At 40.4% G+C, this 20,463-nt stretch overlaps 3 protein-coding genes across 9 annotated transcripts in view; 1 reads left to right on the top strand and 2 right to left on the bottom strand.

The window, feature by feature from the left end:
* The window catches only part of phactr2 (phosphatase and actin regulator 2), a 28,218-nt gene extending 23,162 nt beyond the window's left edge, over positions 1 to 5,056 (bottom strand). For 2 of the 5 annotated variants that reach the window (XM_027000471.3, XM_081724360.1), the window contains exon 1: positions 4,529 to 5,056. In XM_027000471.3, coding sequence (XP_026856272.2) covers positions 4,529 to 4,661 — 133 coding nt within the window. In that variant the 5' untranslated portion in view covers positions 4,662 to 5,056. The remainder of the gene's footprint in view (positions 1 to 4,528) is intronic. The other 3 variants (XM_027000472.3, XM_027000475.3, XM_081724361.1) reach the window with 2 other exon arrangements.
* Positions 5,057 to 5,945: 889 nt separating this feature from the next.
* On the top strand, positions 5,946 to 9,835 carry agt (angiotensinogen). The gene is made up of 5 exons (XM_027000486.3): positions 5,946 to 6,129; positions 6,972 to 7,777; positions 8,006 to 8,279; positions 8,650 to 8,800; positions 9,053 to 9,835. Exons 2-5 carry the CDS (start codon positions 7,009 to 7,011, stop codon positions 9,227 to 9,229), a joined length of 1,371 nt encoding a protein of 456 aa, XP_026856287.2. The 5' UTR covers positions 5,946 to 6,129; positions 6,972 to 7,008; the 3' UTR covers positions 9,230 to 9,835.
* A 226-nt stretch (positions 9,836 to 10,061) lies between these two features.
* On the bottom strand, positions 10,062 to 20,183 carry cog2 (component of oligomeric golgi complex 2). Of its 3 annotated transcripts, XM_027000467.3 has the most exons (18): positions 19,981 to 20,182; positions 19,285 to 19,446; positions 19,088 to 19,153; positions 18,915 to 18,995; positions 18,691 to 18,794; positions 18,284 to 18,392; positions 17,733 to 17,912; positions 17,454 to 17,578; positions 16,824 to 16,950; positions 15,648 to 15,787; positions 14,471 to 14,532; positions 14,067 to 14,218; positions 13,579 to 13,761; positions 13,401 to 13,473; positions 13,149 to 13,291; positions 12,566 to 12,705; positions 12,219 to 12,399; positions 10,062 to 10,871 (listed from the first exon to the last, which is right to left on the bottom strand). In XM_027000467.3, the coding sequence occupies exons 1-18, from the start codon at positions 20,050 to 20,052 to the stop codon at positions 10,764 to 10,766; spliced, it is 2,208 nt and encodes a 735-aa protein (XP_026856268.2). In that variant the 5' UTR covers positions 20,053 to 20,182; the 3' UTR covers positions 10,062 to 10,763. The 3 variants fall into 3 exon arrangements, with proteins under 3 accessions (XP_026856268.2, XP_081580199.1, XP_026856269.2); XM_081724073.1 differs by lacking the exon at positions 19,088 to 19,153 and having other exon boundaries at positions 19,981 to 20,183; XM_027000468.3 differs by lacking the exon at positions 19,981 to 20,182 and having other exon boundaries at positions 19,088 to 19,149; positions 19,285 to 19,422.
* Positions 20,184 to 20,463: the final 280 nt, after the last annotated feature.

Here is a 20,463-nt window from a genome sequence, read left to right as displayed (position 1 = left end):
AGAGAGAGAGAGAACGAGAGAGAGACCAGGGGGGTCAATGCAATGTTGGACAACTCTGTAACCTTTATTTAATCACCGCTGAGTAACAAATGTACAGCTCCATTAGTTGTCCATGAATTCTGCCTTGGATTAAGTGACATGACAGGGTAGAAACTAGTGCTGCTCCACAGAGCTGCAGCAGTTCCAGGTGTAATGTTAGCTGATTAGAACAGCACAGGTTTTAGGAGCAGCGTGGCTTTCTGGGCATGATGGGTAGGAATTCTCAGCAGGAGAATAGCATGTGGTGGTTGCAAGAGCCTCAAAAAAGCTGCCGTGTTGAGTGTACTCGTCGTGGGTGAAGGTCGCTCACAATTTTTAATCTATTTTCAGAGGTGAGACTTGATGCCAAAAATTGGCCTCTGCTCAAAAAGGATGAATCATTGCTTGTGATGTGTCTCTGTGGCAGTATAGAGCTGAACAGAGCTTGCAAAGCTCACTCCTAGAGACTCCACAGTCATATGAGCCAAGAACGAACTTTAGTATTGTAATACATGATCTATCTGAAACCAGAAGGCAACATTTGTGTGGTTCGATGGGGCATCTTTGTGTGAGTCCTTTCTCATATGTCTCACATTGCTTATTAAAAAATATGCAGCACGTAAACACTTTTTACTGAGGCTGGGAGCTAAAGAACATGGAAGATAACATATGTGTCATTCTTATTTATGCTGTGTTATTCTTGATCAGGTCCTGTGGTTACGTTAGCACAGCATGCTTTATCAGGCAAATACATAGCAACACATAAAACAACAACTTCACAGAGACCTGCATGCTGGCTCAAGCTGTAATTAGAGCTCGCTTTCTTCCTTCTGCACAAGGAAGGGATTATCTTAAATGGTGGATCCAATGCTCAAGTCTCAAAATCTGCTGGACAGACTACATCTGAACTGACAGTTTCTTAGAACATTGGCGACAAAGTCCAACGTCCATTTCCGAAAGCAATTCATTAGTATTGTCATGTTGTAAAACAACATTAAGGCCATGTTACCGGATCACGGAAACATCCCCACATAACCTTCTGTGTTACTCTGCCAGACTTAGTGGGACCACACTGAGACATTTTAACCAAGAAAGGTTATTTTTTAATGATTAGGTTAACCAGTGTTGAGAAAGAAGAACATAACATATAGCAAGAGAGTGCTGGAATGTTTGGCTTTAAGTTAAGAGTGTCACTGAACTGCAGAGCTGCCTGGGATTATGGGTGCTTGGTGAAGATGAGCAAAAAGCTCCATGTCATTGCCAAAAATGTTTTATCTTAAAGTATGGAATGAATCATAGTAGTTGTTCAAAAAAGAAAAAAAGTCAAGCGGTAAAGTTACAATTATGTGTGTCAAAGGGCGCCTCTAGACGTTCTTATTAACAAAATACCAACATGAATAAAATGTGCCTATGAACATAAGTACCTCTGACATCAATAAACACAATGCACTGCACATATAGCCTAAAATAAGACATAACATTCTTGCTTCTAATATTCTGATTTCATCTATTTTGTGACCTCATTTACATGAGCAAGCATGCCTTTCTTGCCTCAGTAACGTCCCCCTTTATATCAAAGTCCACATAACAGTAGACATGAGGGTGTCGTTTCAAAAGAGAAGGTGAGGCAAAGTAATCACAGCTGAAAGACATGCTGGGCCAGACTGACACATGTGGCCTTTAAGTGTATACTGAGAACACCCACGGTTGATGTCTCACACAATCACAAGCCAGAGCAGCTCTTAAAAGCACTCAAGATGAGGTGAGAGAGAGAGAAAGAGCGAGAGAGACTCAGAGACTGAGATTGAAAGATAGTGATTAGAACGTTTCTGAGCTGGTTTTTTTTTTTGGATGTGCTCCCCCCGCAAGGCGAGAAGGGCAGGAGAACTGTGGCTTCAACTGGCAGCTTATAGCAGAGCCTGAAGAGGCCTCACCACAATGATGATCCCTGTATGCATCTCAGCAGAAAGCAAGGAACTCTCCAGTCTCCTTTCATAGACCTTTTGCCCAACATTTCTGTTGCTTTGAAGCATCCTGATCTACCTCTGTCTTTAGAAACTACACGTGTGTGTCCTACTTAAGGAATTTGAGCATTTAACAATCTTTATCATTTAAACAACCATCTGCGTGTATGATGTCATCACTGAGTTTCAGGTCACTGCTTATGTGTGTGTGAGTGAGTGTGTCATCATGCAGACCTACATAATATTAGCTCGTAGTATTTACCATATCACAAGCCAAAGCATCAAAACAAACATCAATTTAAATGCCTAAATGAAAACCCCGAAATCACAAACATTTCACAAAGCTGTACACCAGCGCTAGTGTTCAAAATATAAATGTTGTAGCGGGTGAGTGTTAGAAAAGTGAGGTGCGCGGTAAGGAGCGTTAACGCGGCTGTCTCCTCCACACTGCAGCCTCCCCAGTGGGCATGCTCCACACTCTGCCCCTCTGTCATTAGGGGCCTGACAGTGTGCATCTTCACAGCAGAAAGGAAACGAAACCTACGAATTATTCCAAACAAACCAACCACCAGGACGCCTTTTGTTTCTCTCTTGTGCCTTCCGACCATCAGCGCTGAAATGATGAGAGAGGAGAACATAGCTTTTGTTCTCAAATGCCAAACACCACAAATAGAAACACAGTAAGGTATATTTAGATGTTCAACACCCACATTGCATTTTCTTTGTTTTAGTTCTCATTTTTAAACAACACTGGTATATCACGCTGAGCACATCATACTCCCTGTCCTGTAGCCCTCATAGTAATACACAGCCTAACAGCGAGCAAATAAAGGGAACAGCAGTAGGCAGTTATGGGCACACACACCTGCAAAGTCCAACTGCAGGACAGTATAAATGCTTAAAAGGCTCTGTGAAGGTCACAGTTGACTGACTTTTTAAAAGTCATAATAGCAGAAAAGAATATTTCATACCTTGCCCTACTACAACCATACTTTTGATAGATAGATAGATAGATAGATAGATAGATAGATAGATAGATAGATAGATAGATAGATAGATAGATAGATAGATAGATAATTTGTAATTCTTTTTTATTATTTCTGTATGTTACTTTAATTACAGCGTCGCAATGTATTCCAAATGTCTTCTAAAAATATCTTTAACAACAACAACAACAAAACAGACCGAAAATAAATAAATGGGTTAGATAAAATCTTGACCTCTGCCATCGATAATGTTAGAAAACCAGACAGCTTGACAGTACGTGTTCCCCTCCCCGTGGCTGTTTGAGGAAGTACAGTTTCCAAACATAATTTGTACACTGCAGCTAGAGGGCAGACACACAAACCCTGCTACAGTGATCTCAACAGCAGAGAACGTAATACTAGCATGTGAACGAAATGAAATACAAAACTAAATTGCTCTACTATGCCAGTAATAAAATTAGATAATTTACATAGTATGGCACATTTAATCATCAGAAGAGTGCACAGGTTCTCAAACTAGATTAGCCACTGAACAGTACTCAACACTTTATCCCTTTGGTAATAGACTGCCAAGAATTAATTATAAAACGGGTTCCTGCAGTATGCATACTAACTAAATGAAATTACCAGAAGAATCATTCAGCTGTGAATATGGAGCAAATTACTAAAGCAAGAGTTTGGGTATGTTGTTTGTTGAAGTTTAGTTGACAGGAAGTGGTTTTAAACTGTCAAGTCTGCAGAAAAGATGCACAAACCAAGATGTCATCATACACTTAAGGTCCAAGAACAAATCCTCCGCTGTTACACAGATGAACCTGAACTAGCTCCTGAGTGAAGCTTAGGAACCGCACAAATCTAACCCTCACCTGAGGGAGTAAATAGAGTTTCGCTGTCTGTGCTTGCAACTTTGACATCTGTTGCCAACGAAACTGCTGTATGCTACATATTTAGGCCTGCAGCAATACTGAGGGCTATTATGTCTTTGCGTTCTGAGGTCAAGAACTCTGGTGTGTTGATCACACTGTCTACTGTGAGAAGAATCCAGTTTTCTGTGGCTTCAGCCGTTACAACGTGCTGTATCACACATCTAACTTACATTTAACTGTACAGCTTTGGAATCACTACACAAGACTTTTCTCATAAAAAGTCTATGAATGGTGTTATCAGTAATCTATGGTGTGCATGAAAAACAAAATAATCAAAATCTGTTACAGAATAAGCACATAATGTTACCAATAAAAGGTTTATGTAACCACGACTGGAAAGAAAACTTGTTCTAAACCTCACCAGCTACTGCTAAAATAAATATCTTGAATATTACCTTTGAAGTTTACACACTCCGTTAGTTGCGTTCTGAAACTACTATAAAAAGCACTGCACCAATAATAGAACTGAAAAAAGCATATGACCTAAAGGTACTGTTTTTGTTATTTTTAACATTTTTTTCAGTATAATGATTTATCTATTTAGTTATCTATTTAATCGCCTCTGTCTTTAAGACATTGCTGTCTTTATGCGTGGTAGAACAGTATTAAAGCTACTTGTTAAAATGCATAATACCTGAGCAGGCAGAGCGTAATCTGGTCAGAATCCTTAATCTGAAACCGGAGACATCGCTCTGAGACCGAAACCTGTGCCCGGGACACGCCGCAGATAACGTCTTGAGATCGGGAAAAGTGTCTTCAGTAGTCATGATGTAAAAATATAAAGAATAAAAAAATCAGTCTTCGCAGAAAAGTTCAAAGCACCATATGAACAGCACTTATAGGCTACACGTAAGAAGTACTTATCGCCTGGGGACAGGCAGCCTGAGTGCTCTTCCTCCGCCGGGGTGTAGGACGGCCTACGTGTAAACTCATCCACATACACTCGCTAAACAGACAGCTACAGTTTTACCACATTACCTAGTAATGTAAATGCAAAATAAAACCAAAGATACTAAACACAACTTTCATTAGAAAGGGTTGGTCATTGTTCAGCAACCTGATAGCTAAATAAGGGCGAATCTTTTTGAGAAATTCGCGGTAAGATGTCATGTAGAAAAAAACCCCGACAACAACGTGGTTAACTTCATAGCTACATCAGTTAACAAAGGCACTAAGGTTCCCACCCAACTACTGACAGAAGTCAGCAGCTTCAAGGTTGATTTCTGACCTTACAAACCCAAGTGAGGTTTGACTGTGATTGCAGTCTACATTATTCACTCAAAGACCGTACCTAGCGCTTTCTACCATAAATGTTCTGTGTTCATATAAGATGTTTTCATGTCGGGGAAACTAAAGGTTAAAACCGTGCATTTGTTGCACTAAACTTCACCAGTTTCCATACATGTTACCATTTCAGGCTTACCAGCTCTTTTTCACTCAGAAATGTGTAAGGGTCCCTATAAAAGTTAAATATCACTGTTCTCCGTCGATGTTCGCCTAGTTAGTGATATTAACAGATAAACTCTCCTTATCATGGCACCCAAGGCTCGGGAAGTGTTGAAATTGACAGGTCCTGATGATGAAAAACTATAAAAACAGTAACACCGAAGTACATAAAGAAGACTTGCGGCTTATACTGAAGTATACTAAGAATGATTTTCTAAACTATCATTTATATATAGTGTAACTAACTGATAATGCCATATTAGAGGGCATAAATGCATGATCAGATGGACAAGACAGATAGCTATAAATAATATTTAGTAACTTGCATCGAATTAGAAATAGACAATCAATTGTAGGATTAAATATATAAATGGTAAAATAATTATTCCAGGTTGCTATAGTGACCTGAAGAATCCTATTACTTCATAATACAGACGAATTACAAGTTCAGAAGAGTTCCATGAAAATGGACACCAGCGTGGTGGAAATGGACAAATGAAGGGACAAACTGTTCAAAACGAATATGAGTCACCCGTAAAATCAATGTGCTCTCATCGCACCAACCCCTCGGACATAAAGATTTGGGTAAATGCTGCATTAGATGCAGATGCACTGTTTGTGTTTTAGCACACGAGTGCAAATGCCATTTTGAAACTTAACATCAAGAAGATGTGTCTCAATCCTGAGGTTAATCTATAACTGAGGGTACTAGTCAAGTTGCTATCATTTAAACAGACTGCAGGTCTCAGTGTACCACGTTCCAGCTGGAGAGCCTAGGCACATCCTGAGGTAAGCCAAGATTATTTTTCTCCATCTCATGTATATGTGAAGAGGGTAATGGGCTACAATCTGATTATGATAAAATGTTTTTATCTAATGAACTCTATAATACAATTTAAAGTAGGATATCTACAATTGTGGTGTCTCTCTTGAAAATATTACCTAATGCTTAATACTAAGCACAGTTTTCTCTGTGGTTTTATTCAACTAAATACATATTTTTGGCATTAGGTTTTATTTACCTGTGGCGTAATTGTATTTGTATCAATCAAGACAAAAATTACTTGTAAATGTCCCTTTAAAATGCCTAAACATTTTAATTTTTTCAGATATGGTTTCAGATGAAAATAACTGATCAAGAATTAACTTTATCCAATTTGTCTTTTAAACATACGACTCTGGTGTTATATTTACCTCTTTCATTGTTTACTTTTTCATTGGGACTAATTGTGTGATCTGTGTTGCAAGGCAGTCCTTCCACTCAGGGTCATTGACCTCTGAGCTCAGTAGCACATAGACCTCAGCAGGTAGACAGAACTGGGCCCCATTTCCCAAAAACATCATAGTGTTAAGATCTGATATAGTGTTCAGTGTGATGCTCATGCCATCATTTAACAGTGATCTTTGTGTTATGATGCATTTGGGAAACTGTGTTCTGGTCTGTTAATGGCATCTAAATGGAAGAGAGACAAAAGATGCATAAGCTGCCAGCTAACAAACCACACAGAGGTCTTAATGTCATTATAAGTCAATAGCATTTTGTGAATGCATTATCTTAACCATAGGTATCTAATAAATAACTTTACCTCTCCTGCAAGTAGGTGTCAAATGGGTTGTTTAATGTCCTTTAGGTCTTCCTTGAAGTTTTTGTCAGACCTACAAAAGAAGATGAATGTGGTGCTCTTGGCTCTTCTAATCGTCTCCTACCTGGCAACAGGAGGAACCAACCGCGTGTACGTGCATCCTTTCTATCTCTTCAGCTTTGAAAACATCAGCTGTGAAGTCATCCAAAGTAAGGACCCTAAGCCTCTGGAAACTATCCATCCTGTGACTCGGCTCCAAGACAGCACCGAGCCAGACCCTCGCCCCAGCACTAGGCCCAAGACCCTGAAGAACCTGTCCCAGCGCACTGCCGTGCTGGCTGAACTGCAGAATTCTCTGGGCCTGCGTATGTTTGAAAAGCTCAGCTGCAGGAAGGACACTGGCAACATCCTGCTCTCTCCTTTCAATGCGTTTGGTTCCCTAGTAACTCTATACCTTGGGGCCTCAAAGAAAACCGCCATCCCCTACCAGCAGCTGCTGGGTGTCAACTGGGAGTCGGATCGGGCCGACTGCGTATACCTGATAGATGGGCACACGGTGTTACGTACGCTGCAGGCCATCAACTCGTTAATCGACGGACCTTGGGATGAGCTCAGGACTCTCGTTTGGACCTTCGTGAGCAGTGATGCTAACCTCTCCAAAGACTATGTGCGCGGGATGCAGGACTTCTCGGACGCCTCGTTCGTTCGAGCAGTGAACTTTTCCCAGCCTGAGGAGGCTGAGGCACAAGTCAACTCCTTCATCCACAATACGTCAGACAGCAAGATGGAGAACCTCTTTACAGCTCTCAGTCCATCCACGAACCTGTTGTTTGCTAGTTCTGTACATTTCAAAGGTGAGTGGATAATGTGTTTAATAACCACAAGCCAGCTTTTATCTGTTTTCGTAGATCAGGAATGCCACCATCATTGAAACATCTTGAGATAAATTTTAGTTGTGGTCCTAATTTTTGGGGTGCAAAAATCTTTTCCATGTCCTCATAAAGCTGTGCCTTCTTTCAATGAGTAAATATTTCAAGGTGAAAAAATTTGTCTGCTAAAAAACTATTTTATATCATACATAGGCAGTTGGAGAACAGCTTTCCAACCAGAGAAAACTAATATTCAAGACTTCAGGATTGATAAGAAGTCCAGTGTTAAAGTACCGTTTATGATACACACTGGTGACTACATGCATCTCGATGACCCTGGCAGGAAGTGCTCTATAGTCAAACTCAGTCTTAGCAAACGGACCTACATGCTACTGGTGCTGCCTCACGTAGAAGCCTGCATGCAAGACATTGAAGATCAACTCCTGAAAAAAATCATAGCTACATGGGATAAACGTCTAAAAGAACGGTGAGTAGTTTATGGCACTTTCTTTTAAATAAGTCTGTCTATTACTCTTAAAATCTGGGTGTCACTTTGAAGAGGTACATACACAAGTAAACAAATTGAAGTGAGCAGAGCTTTAGCTTAAAGGACACAGTTACCCTGCAGAGCTAAGCCCATTAGAGAAGTGCTGAGGCAGCTACAATTAGAGTAGGGAAAAGTTTATATATATATATATATATATATATATATAAATATAAAATGAGACATTTTGGACAGAGGTCCTTCTTTAGTGCTTCTCACTCAGCACACTTGTGCATGCACTTTGCACAGCTTTCTGTCCAAAACTTCCTGTTTATGCATGCACACCTACACCTAAATGTTCTTTTTTTGGCAGGTACTTGGAACTGTCTCTGCCTAAATTCTCAGTGACTGCTGTGACTGACCTAAGGTCAGTGTTATCTGATCTGGCTGTTGAGAAATATCTGCTGGGCTCTGACGCCCACTTTGAGAGACTCAGCAGCAAGGAGAACTTCACAGTTGATAAGGTAATACTCCAGTCCAGTTCAACTGGTTTTTAGGTTTTTTAAGATCTAAAATTATTAAAATATAAATGCACTGACCAATATTACTGAACAGATTTTTAACATAGTCACATTGTAAGCCAATTTATGAATTCTAAATAGCAGTTTTTATAGTGTCTTTAAAGTATTTTAAACTTGAATTCTAACACTGCAATTGAATTGCAACACTGAACAATTCTGATTTTTAAAGTTTCTACACCTTTGTCGTTTGGACAGGTGCTCAACAATGTGTTTTTTGACATGTCTGAAGAAGGGACTGAAGTTCAGAGCAAGTCTCAAGATGTGAAAGTTCCCCTCAAAGTCACTGTCAACAGACCCTTCTTCTTTGCCATTATAGAGGGTACCTCTAATGCCATACTTTTGTTGGGAAAGATCCTGAATCCAACTATATAAAAAACAGCATGCAATACACTTTAACGTGGTTTGATTTTCATATCCGTTAAACTCACTATAGGATAAACATACACGTAGCTAGCGCTCTATATTAATTAAAAAAATAGTCCTCATGGTCGTGCAGCAAGTTTGGTATGTAATGCTGAAATAAAGACGCAGCAGCCATAAGGAGTATATTCTGAACATAGCTTCCATGTTCCCTCCCACATTGTAAAATGAAGGCCAGTTTGTTCCACTACAGTAGTGTCTCCCAAACCATTCCCCTGGAGCTTGAAGCTTAATACTTACCTGTTCCATCACACCCTACTCACCTCCTCAGCCAATTACCAAAAAGAGGAGGAAATGTCAACATGGTTTCGAAAACAGTATGGATATCATGTTCGCAATATCCTTAAATCTCCCACACGTGCACTTAGTATGTGGACACGGTTTAAGGTTTACAATGCTTAAATGATTTGTTAGCACACTAGTGGGATATACAGCATGATGTATGTGGCTAATACTTCAGATGGGAAAATCCATGGCTTGGGTATGTTTTTATATAGAAATGTTTTGTAGAATGGTTTATTCTGTTTATAAGTAACTTAAATTAAATCTGAGAACCTCTGTTCATGTTATTTTTGTCTTTTTCTAAATTGCACAAGACCTTTTACACACAAAACATTTTACAACAGACAGCAAATTTAGCAAAAAGCAGAAATTCAGAAAGGTGCAAAACTGCAGGCGTATGCACATGGGAAAAGTTCTGAAGTGTTTTCACAGTCACCTACCTGCCCAATTCTGAAGGAAAACGTTTTGGCGACATTAACTTATTAAGCAGCAGCATCTGCCATTATATCCAAACCTTTTATTGTTAAAGTTACATTTAAAAGTTACAGTAGTACCATTCTTGTCATGGTGTTTAAAATGCCAAAAGGACTGAGCTTCATGCCGACAGGCAGGCCTCAGGGAAAACCTGGTTAAAGAAATGTTATTCATTCTGACAGAATGCTTAGCTCATGACACCAGTTTCATAACATCAGGTTCCAAGTCATAAGTTGGCACATCAGTCAACATTATTTGATGTAACCGTGCATGACAGGTTGTGACGTATCATGACTCATCAAACCCACTGCCCACTCACTTCTTTACTATCTTGAAACCTAACATATTTAGGATTCATGCTGCATATTATTACATAATCACACCAGGTTACCATAAAGATTCCTATTGAGTATTTGTGCCTATCCTTATTATCAGATAGGATTAGACAATAAATAACATTTGTGCACGTAGGCCTGTCTTTGTAGTGTGCTTCTTCACCACACAGGGAGAGGTGACAGGCTGTAGATCAGGTACTTATCATTGACTTCATCATTGCATGAAGAGCAACTGGGCTCCAAAATTGGCAAAAAAAAACAACAAAAAAAACCCCCACAAAAGAACAAAACAAACAACTAAACAAAACATTGGGTCTGCCCCTCCATTTTTTCCCTGTAACGTCTTGGATTCTGGGCAGGGCATATGCGGGGACCCCGAGTAGGGGGAGTGAACCTTAAGAGCCAGCCTGCTCTGCTGTGGCAAGATCCCGGGCCTCCCGCACCAGGTCCAGCAGGGAAGAGAACATGTTGATGTTGCTTGGCTGGAGGCCCATCTTCTGTATCTGTTAAACGCAACAGTGGTAGCATGAGCACAGACTTTAACCCTTATGCACTTAAACACACGCACTGTGCATATTTACAGACAACAGAGTACACTCTGCCACGAATTAACACCAGATGTGAATCAGCTGCAGCTCTGAGAGTCATGTCTCTGAGTCACTATTTCCCTACATTTTCCTTTTCTGTACACAAAGGGGAAAAAGTAATTTCAGAGATTTTCAGAAGCCTATTCTTCCTGCCAGACACCCTCATAACTCCCATCCTGTGTCTCTGCTGACTCGGTGCTGGGCTGGACTGGCAGCACGTTGGTCCTGGCAGGGTATTTAGCAGTGATGGGAAAGCTAACATAGATAGATGGGAAATCATGAATTATGATGCTCCTGTCCCGACAGGCCATGCAGCATCCGTGCCAAGTCCACTCGACTCACTTTCTTTCTACTGGCAGTTTGACTGCACCTACTTTACACATGTAATTAAAGTGGGCAAAATTTTACTCTGTACACATTGTCTGCTCCTCTGACAATGTTTAAGCGGTTAAGGTGTATTATACAGTGGCTGGTAATATAGATGTATATGTAGAATTCATGTAAAATAACTATCCACCCAGCCCAATCTACCATCTAATGTGCTGTGCCTAGTGAATTTTTAATTCACTGTATAGAGTTTGTATAGTTTCTTAATTGTTCCACTGCCAGTCTGTATTTACTCTGTAGTCACACTGTAGTTGCACTGTGGACTGCATTGACTATATAGTTGCACTGTGGTCTGTGTTTCATATTCACACTGTCACAATTGCACTATTGTCTGCTGCTGTTTAATGTAAAATGTGGCACCATTTCCTGCACAGGAAATATTTAATTCCCCACTCAAGACATCAGTTGACTTTAAAGTCCTGCTTTTCACAAAAATGACGACATGACAAAAAAAAAAAAAAAAAGACATTCTTTTAAACATTCTTATTGTGAAGATAGGGCTGAGGTGGGTGCATAGCATCCTCCATGGAAATATGGAAGCCTTTTGCATGAACACCTGCATTTTGTCAGAACACCCACGAACCTTATTTAGAGCAAACTGAACAGTGCTCTATGTAACTGGATGTTCTGAATTGTGACAGAGCTGGCAGATCACTGACAGAGCCAACTTCTATGCCCCTTTTAGTAAAATTAGGTAACTGATGCCTCTATATGCAGATGCCCTGTTTCCAAATGTCGATATCCTCAGTTTGCGAACTACCAGACTGCACTTTAAAACCAGTGTTTGGCTGAGAGACTGCATGCTGAGTCCAGCCATTTTACACACATTTCGCTGCACTGTTATCTTTGTGCTCAAGTGTGTGGAGCCGAAAGCACCTGCTCGCCGAGGTACTCCACATCCAGGGCCAGTTGCAGGCGGATCTTGGTGTCATCAGAGGGCCCAGCGGAGGCTCCTGCTGTGCTGGCCATGGTCGTTTTCCTGGCCTGCTTTAGTCTCTTCAGACTCTCCTCCATTTTCCTCACAGAGCTCAGCACATCAGATATGGTCTCAAAGTATCTGCAATTTAGCAGAACTAGTTGAACACACACTTGGACATGCATGCATATACAGCAGAGTAGATGCTGCCCAACCTAGCCAAATGAAAGATACCACTCACAACCCAAGAGACAGGAATTGTATATCTATGTGTGTGGGCTTGCATGTGTGAGCATGCACACACTACCTGTGGGTGCAATCTGAAAGAGTGATGCGAAGCCACTCCAGCATGATGGAGGCCTTCACCACGCTGGTGGAGTCTGTGAGCAGCTGATGCAGTGGCCGCAAAGCGTTATCCATGTAGGCCGAGGCCCTGCTGGGCATCTCCTGTCAAATCAACAAAATCAGTCATCATTTTCTGCAAAAGCAACCATGTTTTTGGGGAATGCTCCACAAATAACACGGTGCTTTACAAGACTGATATTTGTTAAACAGGACCTAGACATGTTCAATATTATTTTACAATTAAAATATATAGTAAATATGGTGCTATGTATTCAAATTCACAGGGCCTTTACAGGTGCTTCAGGCAGGGTAAGACATTGGGTCTGAGATCACATTTACGGCATTTAGCTGACGGTTTTTATCCAAAGCGACTTACAATTATGACTGAGTATGACTTGAGCAATTAAGGATTAAGTGCCTTGCTCAGTGGTTTAGCAGTAGCAACTTGGCAGTGGTAGGGCTTGAACCAGCAACCTTGCGATTACAAGTCGGGCATGTTAAACACTAAGCTACCACTGCATGGTGTGTTCAGAGCTCTGGCTCACCTTATTGGTCCTCCGGTACAGCCGCGGGACTTCGGATGCATTTCTTAGGAAGCGGAAACTCCTCTCTGTCAAATGCTGAGTCATTCTGCTATTTAATGTTGGGATGCACCTGGCCAAAGCAGCATTAGAGTCATCCAAGGCCTCTGGCATTCAAAATCAGAGAGACAGGGAACAGCAACAGATCACCTCTTTTCTTTTTCAAACTGATATGACCTACCAGTAAATGCTACCTACTTGAAATAAGATATGTACCTGAAACAATGGTAAAGTTTTTGAAACCAATTCCCTCTAATCTCTGCCTGATCATGTCAGAGATTTCTGGAATCTGGAAGAGTAAGCAGAAACAGAATGAACAGGATCTCCCACATGACTTCAAAGTATCTGGATTTCAGAGAAACGGTCCTGAACACCACCACTTGCCCTATAATACCTGCTCCTGTAGCTGGTCCACATCAGCAGCGATGAAGACCAGCTGCTTGGTGGACAGGGCCACGGGGCCACCACTCTCACTGTCGGCATCCTGAGAGGTGCGGCTCGACGTGGAGGATGCAGAGCTCGGCAGTGGCCGCACCGGGTCTTTGGTGGCTTCTGAAGGCGGGGTCTTTGTTAAGACCTACAGGACAGGAGATCATCCCTTTATCAGTCTAGAGATACCGTCTAGTTCCAGGGCACAGGAGCTATTCTAAGTTTAAAAAAAGAAACAGCACTAGTAGAAGCTGCTGTTCTCCCTTTTGTGAAGACAATATTTCTTGAGACCAACTGAGACCAAAACAAGCATTCCACACTTCCCAGCATTCTACAGTTCTTGGTGCAAAGCACTGAGCAGCTGCCTGTGTGATGCTCCAGTTATGCAAGGTCTGCTATGAGAGCCCGTGAGCTTTAAAGCTTTGTTAAGCTGGCCTGCTGCCAGTGCGGTACCTCCGTGAGGAAGGTGGCATATCGGGAGAGGAGCTGCAGCGTTAGCTTCCAGAAGCGATGAGCCAGTGGTGGCAGGTAGATTTGCTCCGCCCAACACCTGCACACACAGCTCCACAACACCTCTGTCACCTGCAGCCGGTAGCGGCTCCCAGCTGCACACCGGCACGTACGCCCAAATACATGCACAAACACAGAGGCGCGCGCGCGCACACGCACACACACACACACACACACACACACACACACACACACACACACACACACACACACACACACACACTTAAAAAAGAACATGAGCATCTGATTTGTTGCAAATACAATTTTGTGGACATATTCTGTCATACCTGTGAACAGCACAGCAAAAGTAAAAAGGGATTTCTACCTGTTTGGAGACTGACACTGACCTGGAGCTGCTTCTAATCCATCTGACATGGCGTTCTCTAGAGATCCAGCAATCTCCTTGTAACTGAAAAGCACAACAATCCAAGAGTTTAAAGGACACACACAGAAATGCTGGACTGAATAATTAATATTTAGCCAATTCTTAATAATATTGGTGATTACATGAACATGAGTTTAAATCTTGCTTTTTTAAAATGATAAACATTAAGTAAACAAGCTTAGTAGCTTGAGGTGACAGCTGTCAGTTGACAGTGAATGATGGCCATTGTCCACTGAAGCTCCATTATCAACATTATTCAAGCAACAGGATGAGTGATAAGATGATCATCACTGTGGTACAAGACAGTTGGGCCCGAGCCATACACCATTCTCTGTGGACTATACTATGCCTGACATGGAGAGGGAAGAAGGCAAAATTCCACAACCCTGTGATAGTTTTATTGTATGGAAACACATCCAGCAACCATGTAAAATTGAGAAATTCCCAGAAAAATAACAAATGAATGTGTAATGAGCCTACACAACATTTTAATCACTTCTAACAATCAAAGAAAGCAGAGAGTTCAGTGGGACAGACTATATAACGAAAGGAAGCTCCAAATAAACAGCTCAGAGCCAAGCCACACCATCAGTCCCTCTCAACTAATCACACATACCACATTAGTCACGACAATGAATAATTTGTGGGCAATCAGTGATTTGGATTGTGACTCGAAGGCAAATAAGCCCTCCCCCCCAATTCTTTTCAATACCTCCCTCATTGTGAACTTGCTGCCTACAGTGTTGACCAGTTAACAATAAAACCACTTAAAGACAACTGACTTACTGACTTCAGCTTTAAAACAAGTTTTCAGTGCTTTATTAAATATTTTTTTCAAGCTTTCATTTTCATCTTATTATTATTAGTAGTAGTAGTAGAAACAGCAGTAAACGTGTTGCTTTATTTATTCCCTTTATCTTTACCTAATCTAAAAGTAGGATATACGCTAAAAAAAAGGATAAAAATGTTTGTAAAAAATCCAAGGTGACTGGAACTTAATAGCAAACTGTTAAAAGCTTCTAACTATGAAAGCATACATTATATACGGTGAGCCAGCCTATGAGAGCACAGTGAGCTCTCCCATTCCCAGTATGTAAGAAGAGTCGGGCAGTGGGCATACCACGCACTCTGCCACTCACCGCAGCTGAAAATACACAGGGAGGTTCCATCTGTTGTGGAAGCTCTGGTAAGATGTGTGGGCTCTGAGTCTCTTTACACTCGCCTGAGAGCCACATTGCCTTTCAAACTTCCGCACAAAGTCCATGCTAATGCAGTAACGCTGCAGAAGACAAAAGTACAGTTTAAAAAAATAATTGGTTTCTGATATTGACAAAAAGAACAGAATGCAATCTGTACCATTCTAATCTCAACAAATGTACAGTATAATTTGCAACTTTAGGATGGCTCTTTTACGGGCATATGCACAGCTGTGCTGTCAAACAAACATCAATCCATGTTTGTACACATGGATCAATATTTATTGATTTTAAACAGATCTAAATTTTATTTTATTGATCACATTGTCTCAGATATATCTGACATATATACCATGGTGAAATCGAAAGTGCATTTTATAGACTCCTGATATGTCTAAAAATCTCATTACAGGCATTAAATAAGGTTACACTAAAAAAACTTGAAGGTAGCCAGTGCTAGGCCAAGCTATTTTGCAGTGAAGTCTTTGCCATTTTTCACCATGCATGGAGCTAGTCGTGTCCACACCTATAGTTTCAATTTTGGTGAAAAATAAAAAAATTTACCTTTTCCGTGAACTAGGCTTAATTGGTGTTTGAACTTCAGAATTATTTACATTTGTATAGTCATTGGTATTACATACAGTTTTATTACTCAGACTCTCCCTCATTATGCCATTATGTTCAGCTCTGACTGCGCATCTTAGCAAGCTGTGAGTCGGACAGTGGGATGTCAATCAACCACGCTCACTGGAATATTAGGACAAGAGCATAGACCATTCTCAGCTAGGATTAATGAACTAATCTCATATCGTGTTTATAGCAGTTTTCTGCTCTGTATTTAATTGAAAATGTGATGAATATTTAATAACACTAATTTACTATCATACAAATTTTTAAAAACTTTAAATATTTTCCCTTGTTTTTAAACTACTTCACCGTTATTACATTTTAGCCTACTCCCACAACACCCAGCATAAAGCAAGATGTCCAAAAGTTTCTTTACCTTTACAACAGACTGCAAAACATGACTGAAAATAAGTAAGAGTAGGGTTCATTGTGCACGTGTGACTCTAAGGCTGGGTTTATCCTACTGGGGTCATGTGCATGTTCCCGTTTTACCTGATAAAAGGCGTCAGGGTTGCCCGGATTGAAAAGGGACGGAATCCTCTCCTCCACACCTTTTACGATCTCTGGCCAGACAGAGTTGACCAGGAAGTCATATCCTGGCACAATGTCAGCTTTGTCACTGGGCAAAAAAAGGTGACAAATATAAATCTTGGCTAATGTCACATCTACAGTTCCAACATAATTTTCATAATTTACAATGTTAGCATAAACATTTTGGATTGTGCTACTCAATTATTTGAGTACTCCTAACCCTAAGATCTTAGATAGGCCCCACCTTGTAATTGGTATGTCTTGTTTAACCGCCACGTCATAGACACATCCAATTCATCTATCGTCCCAATCTATCAGTATAACTATCACTAAATCATCCCAATCTATCACCATTACTAAATCATCCCATTAGTGGCAAGACAGCCCTGTTTAAAACACAAAACTACAACAAGTGGTTCTATGCTAATAGCCTGCATGATGCATTATTAAGGTTAGAGTCCTAAGGTTGGAGCACTATTAAGGTTAGATTATATTTTTGAAGAGCCAATATGCTCTTCTTCTAATGTAATTTAGGTTAACAGGATCCCAAAAATCTAAAGTTCGTACAATACAGCGCAATGAAAAACTTACCTGGAAATGGCCCCTCCTGTGACCTCTCGTAACAGTCGGCAATGGTGAGGCACAAACTCCAGAAGCTTTGCGTACATCACCTGAAGACCATGAGGGCTGGAACTGACAAACTGCTCATTTATGACCTATTAGAAAATGAAACAAAACAAAATTGGGGTCCAAAGAAGCTGCCACATTCTTCCACTTCAGGCGGAGCTTATAATCATCTTTGAAAAAAGAGAAGCCTTTAATATGACATGATGCACTATTATGTGATTTATATAATGCAGAATAACACACCTCATCCATATATGGCTTGACTAAGACTTGTCCCACGAGCGCTTCCGAGTCTCTGGTCTTGTCAATGGTAGCATATGTTCGGAGGCAATGTCGGACCATGTCCAAGTTGGATGTCTGAAGACCCTGGATGAGTAGGCCCTCTAAAGACTGCTGGAGCATAGCAGTAATGCCAGCGATCCTCTGGAACATCAACACAATAAATCTGCCTCACTGCATCATCATTTCCATATTTGTTTTGGTCTTTTGTTTTAATCTTCTCTGTACATTACTTTTTATACATCCAATTATAATCCTTGATTAATCTGTTGAATTTGACTTTTTTTGTTATTGCCGTCATGCATTGTTTTGCATTTGTTTTTATTTGCACAAGCCCTGAATCATTTTGAGCTACAAGCTAAATACAGAAAGTAATATTTTTTTAATCACATTTTTTTAATCATGTTTTTATGTATCCAAGTGATATTTCTATAACTATAGCCTTAGATAATACTAACATCTGAATGAAAAGAGTTTCTCTGAAAGGTCTGAGAACCAGAAGGAGCGGAGCTTACTGGCCGCACTTTGTCCAGCAGTGGCATGCCTTTGCTCTGGACAGCATGGAACTGCAACTGGTTGAATTCGGTGGCAATCCGCTCGAGAATCTGACCCGCTAACAGAGGACTTCAAATGAAACCAGACAAAAAGTAAAGTTATTAATCGTGAAAGAACACATTTTCCCCTAATACAAAACACTCACAAAGAGATATAAGCTAATTATCAACTTAATAACTATTGTCATATAGTTTACTGCTCATGCCATCCTTAAAGGAGGTTATTACTCTAAATAACTTGGTACTACTCTCCTTTTCAGAGGGAAAGGTACATTTGTAGTGTAATGCTCCAAGTTTAAATGTTTATTATTTTTGCAGGGCATCATTTACTGTAGATAGACATCTAACATTAATGGAGTTAAAGTTACCTGCTTGTCTCAAGAGAAGTTGTATCTTTGGTGTTTTGGGAGTGAAGGATTTTTTCAATCTTCTCCACTGACTGAACTACTTGGATGAGTCTTAACACACAGATCTAATTTGAAGGAAGTCAAATACAAAATAAAATAGCACAAAGCTAGATCTAGTAAGAATAAAAAAACTTAAATATTCAGGCAAAAAAATAAATTAAAAAAAATCAATAGATAAAACGCACCTTCTTCTTTTGAATGTCATCTTGTTTGGACAACTGTGTGTCTATGGCTTGGATAACTTCATTTACGGATGACCTCAGGCTCTGTTCAAGTGAAGAAAATTATATGTGAAACAAAGCAAAAATGGCTGAGGTAAAGCATAACCAGACAATAATATAACCAAAAAATAATTTACCAACACTTCTTCGCGTAATTGGCCTAGAGGAACAGAAAGCTGATTGAGAGCTTTATCCATTCCTACCTTAAACACAAATGAAACGACAAAACGACAAACGGATGTAACCAAACACATCATACGGACTGAACTGAGGTTAATTTTAAGTAAGTTATTGCTATTTTAGTTCCTCCAGGCCTAAACAAACCCAAACCTACAAGATTAGTGGATAGGTTGACAAAGTCGGCATAGTCCTTATTGATGAGTTCGACCATTGCCGTTTTAAGCAGCCGGTAATACTTCTCCAGGTCCTCACGCATCTCCTCCAGCTGGACATGCTTTCGACATGCAGCAACGAATTTGTCCACGTCGAAATCATCCTGAAAGCAAAGAAATGCCATCATAGATGCTGTCAGGCTTCAGGATTCTCCATGACAAGTCAGGAACGCACAAAGCGAGGAGCGATGTAGCCAGCTAGCTAAGCTATACAACTCGTTTACAGCCAACTCAACATGTTTTAGATTCTCACACGCATTGTAAAAACAGTAAATAAATAAACAACAACAACAATAAGTTAAATAACCAGCGGTTAGTTAAAGTGCATTAACTTTATCCGGCCACAGCCACTCCCCTAAACTGTCGGTTCAAAAAGTTCCTAGCCAGCTAGACTGATAGCTAAAACACATTTTGAGAAGATGGTTAGCTAATTATATTAAGATTTTAAAAATCTATTTTTCTCAAATGCAAGTAGCCAAGTATGTTGGCTATGCTGGCTAAAGAAAGCAGTTCGTCGATGTTCGTCGCTGTTTTCCAGACATTGTGGAATAGTTTGGCTAAGATGCATCATTCAGTTAGCTAGCTAAGCTAAGCTAGGTATCGTCTAACGCAGGTCGTTAGAAGCTGACAAAACATACCTTCATAAATTCGTCTTTGTTAAAACACAAAGAATCGGGTCCCTTTGGTAGGTTCATCATCCTTAAATGCATGTACGCGTCTTATTGAGCAGAAACTCTGAATTTTGGATACATTTTTCAACGAATGACAGAAGTGTGCACCTTCCTTTACTTCCGCAAACATGGCACGCACCGAAGACGGAGGAAATCGTCACGTGACAGAGGTGAACCCGCGATGTCCGTTTCCCCGTACGCGCCCCCTCGAGACGCAGGAAGGCAGCAACAACTGCAGCCTGAAATTGCAAACGTAAATGGGTGGAAATCTAACATTCATATGAAATCTCATGCACTTTATAAATAATCGATTTTTTCACCAATTAAATAACTAATCCAGGCTTTAAAAATAGTTGAATGTCTGGTTCCTTAAAGAAATAGACGCTCCACATGAAAGCCAAATTGTATTAATTTTCTTAAAAGATATTTCACCTTGGAGGATGATGGCGC

This window comes from Electrophorus electricus, chromosome 12 (genome assembly GCF_041902795.1).
Source record: "Electrophorus electricus isolate QZ-2024a chromosome 12, ASM4190279v1, whole genome shotgun sequence".
Classification (NCBI taxonomy): Eukaryota; Metazoa; Chordata; class Actinopteri; order Gymnotiformes; family Gymnotidae; genus Electrophorus; species Electrophorus electricus.
Note: the sequence above shows the minus strand (reverse complement) of the source record. Positions and strands in the feature narration are given on the sequence as shown.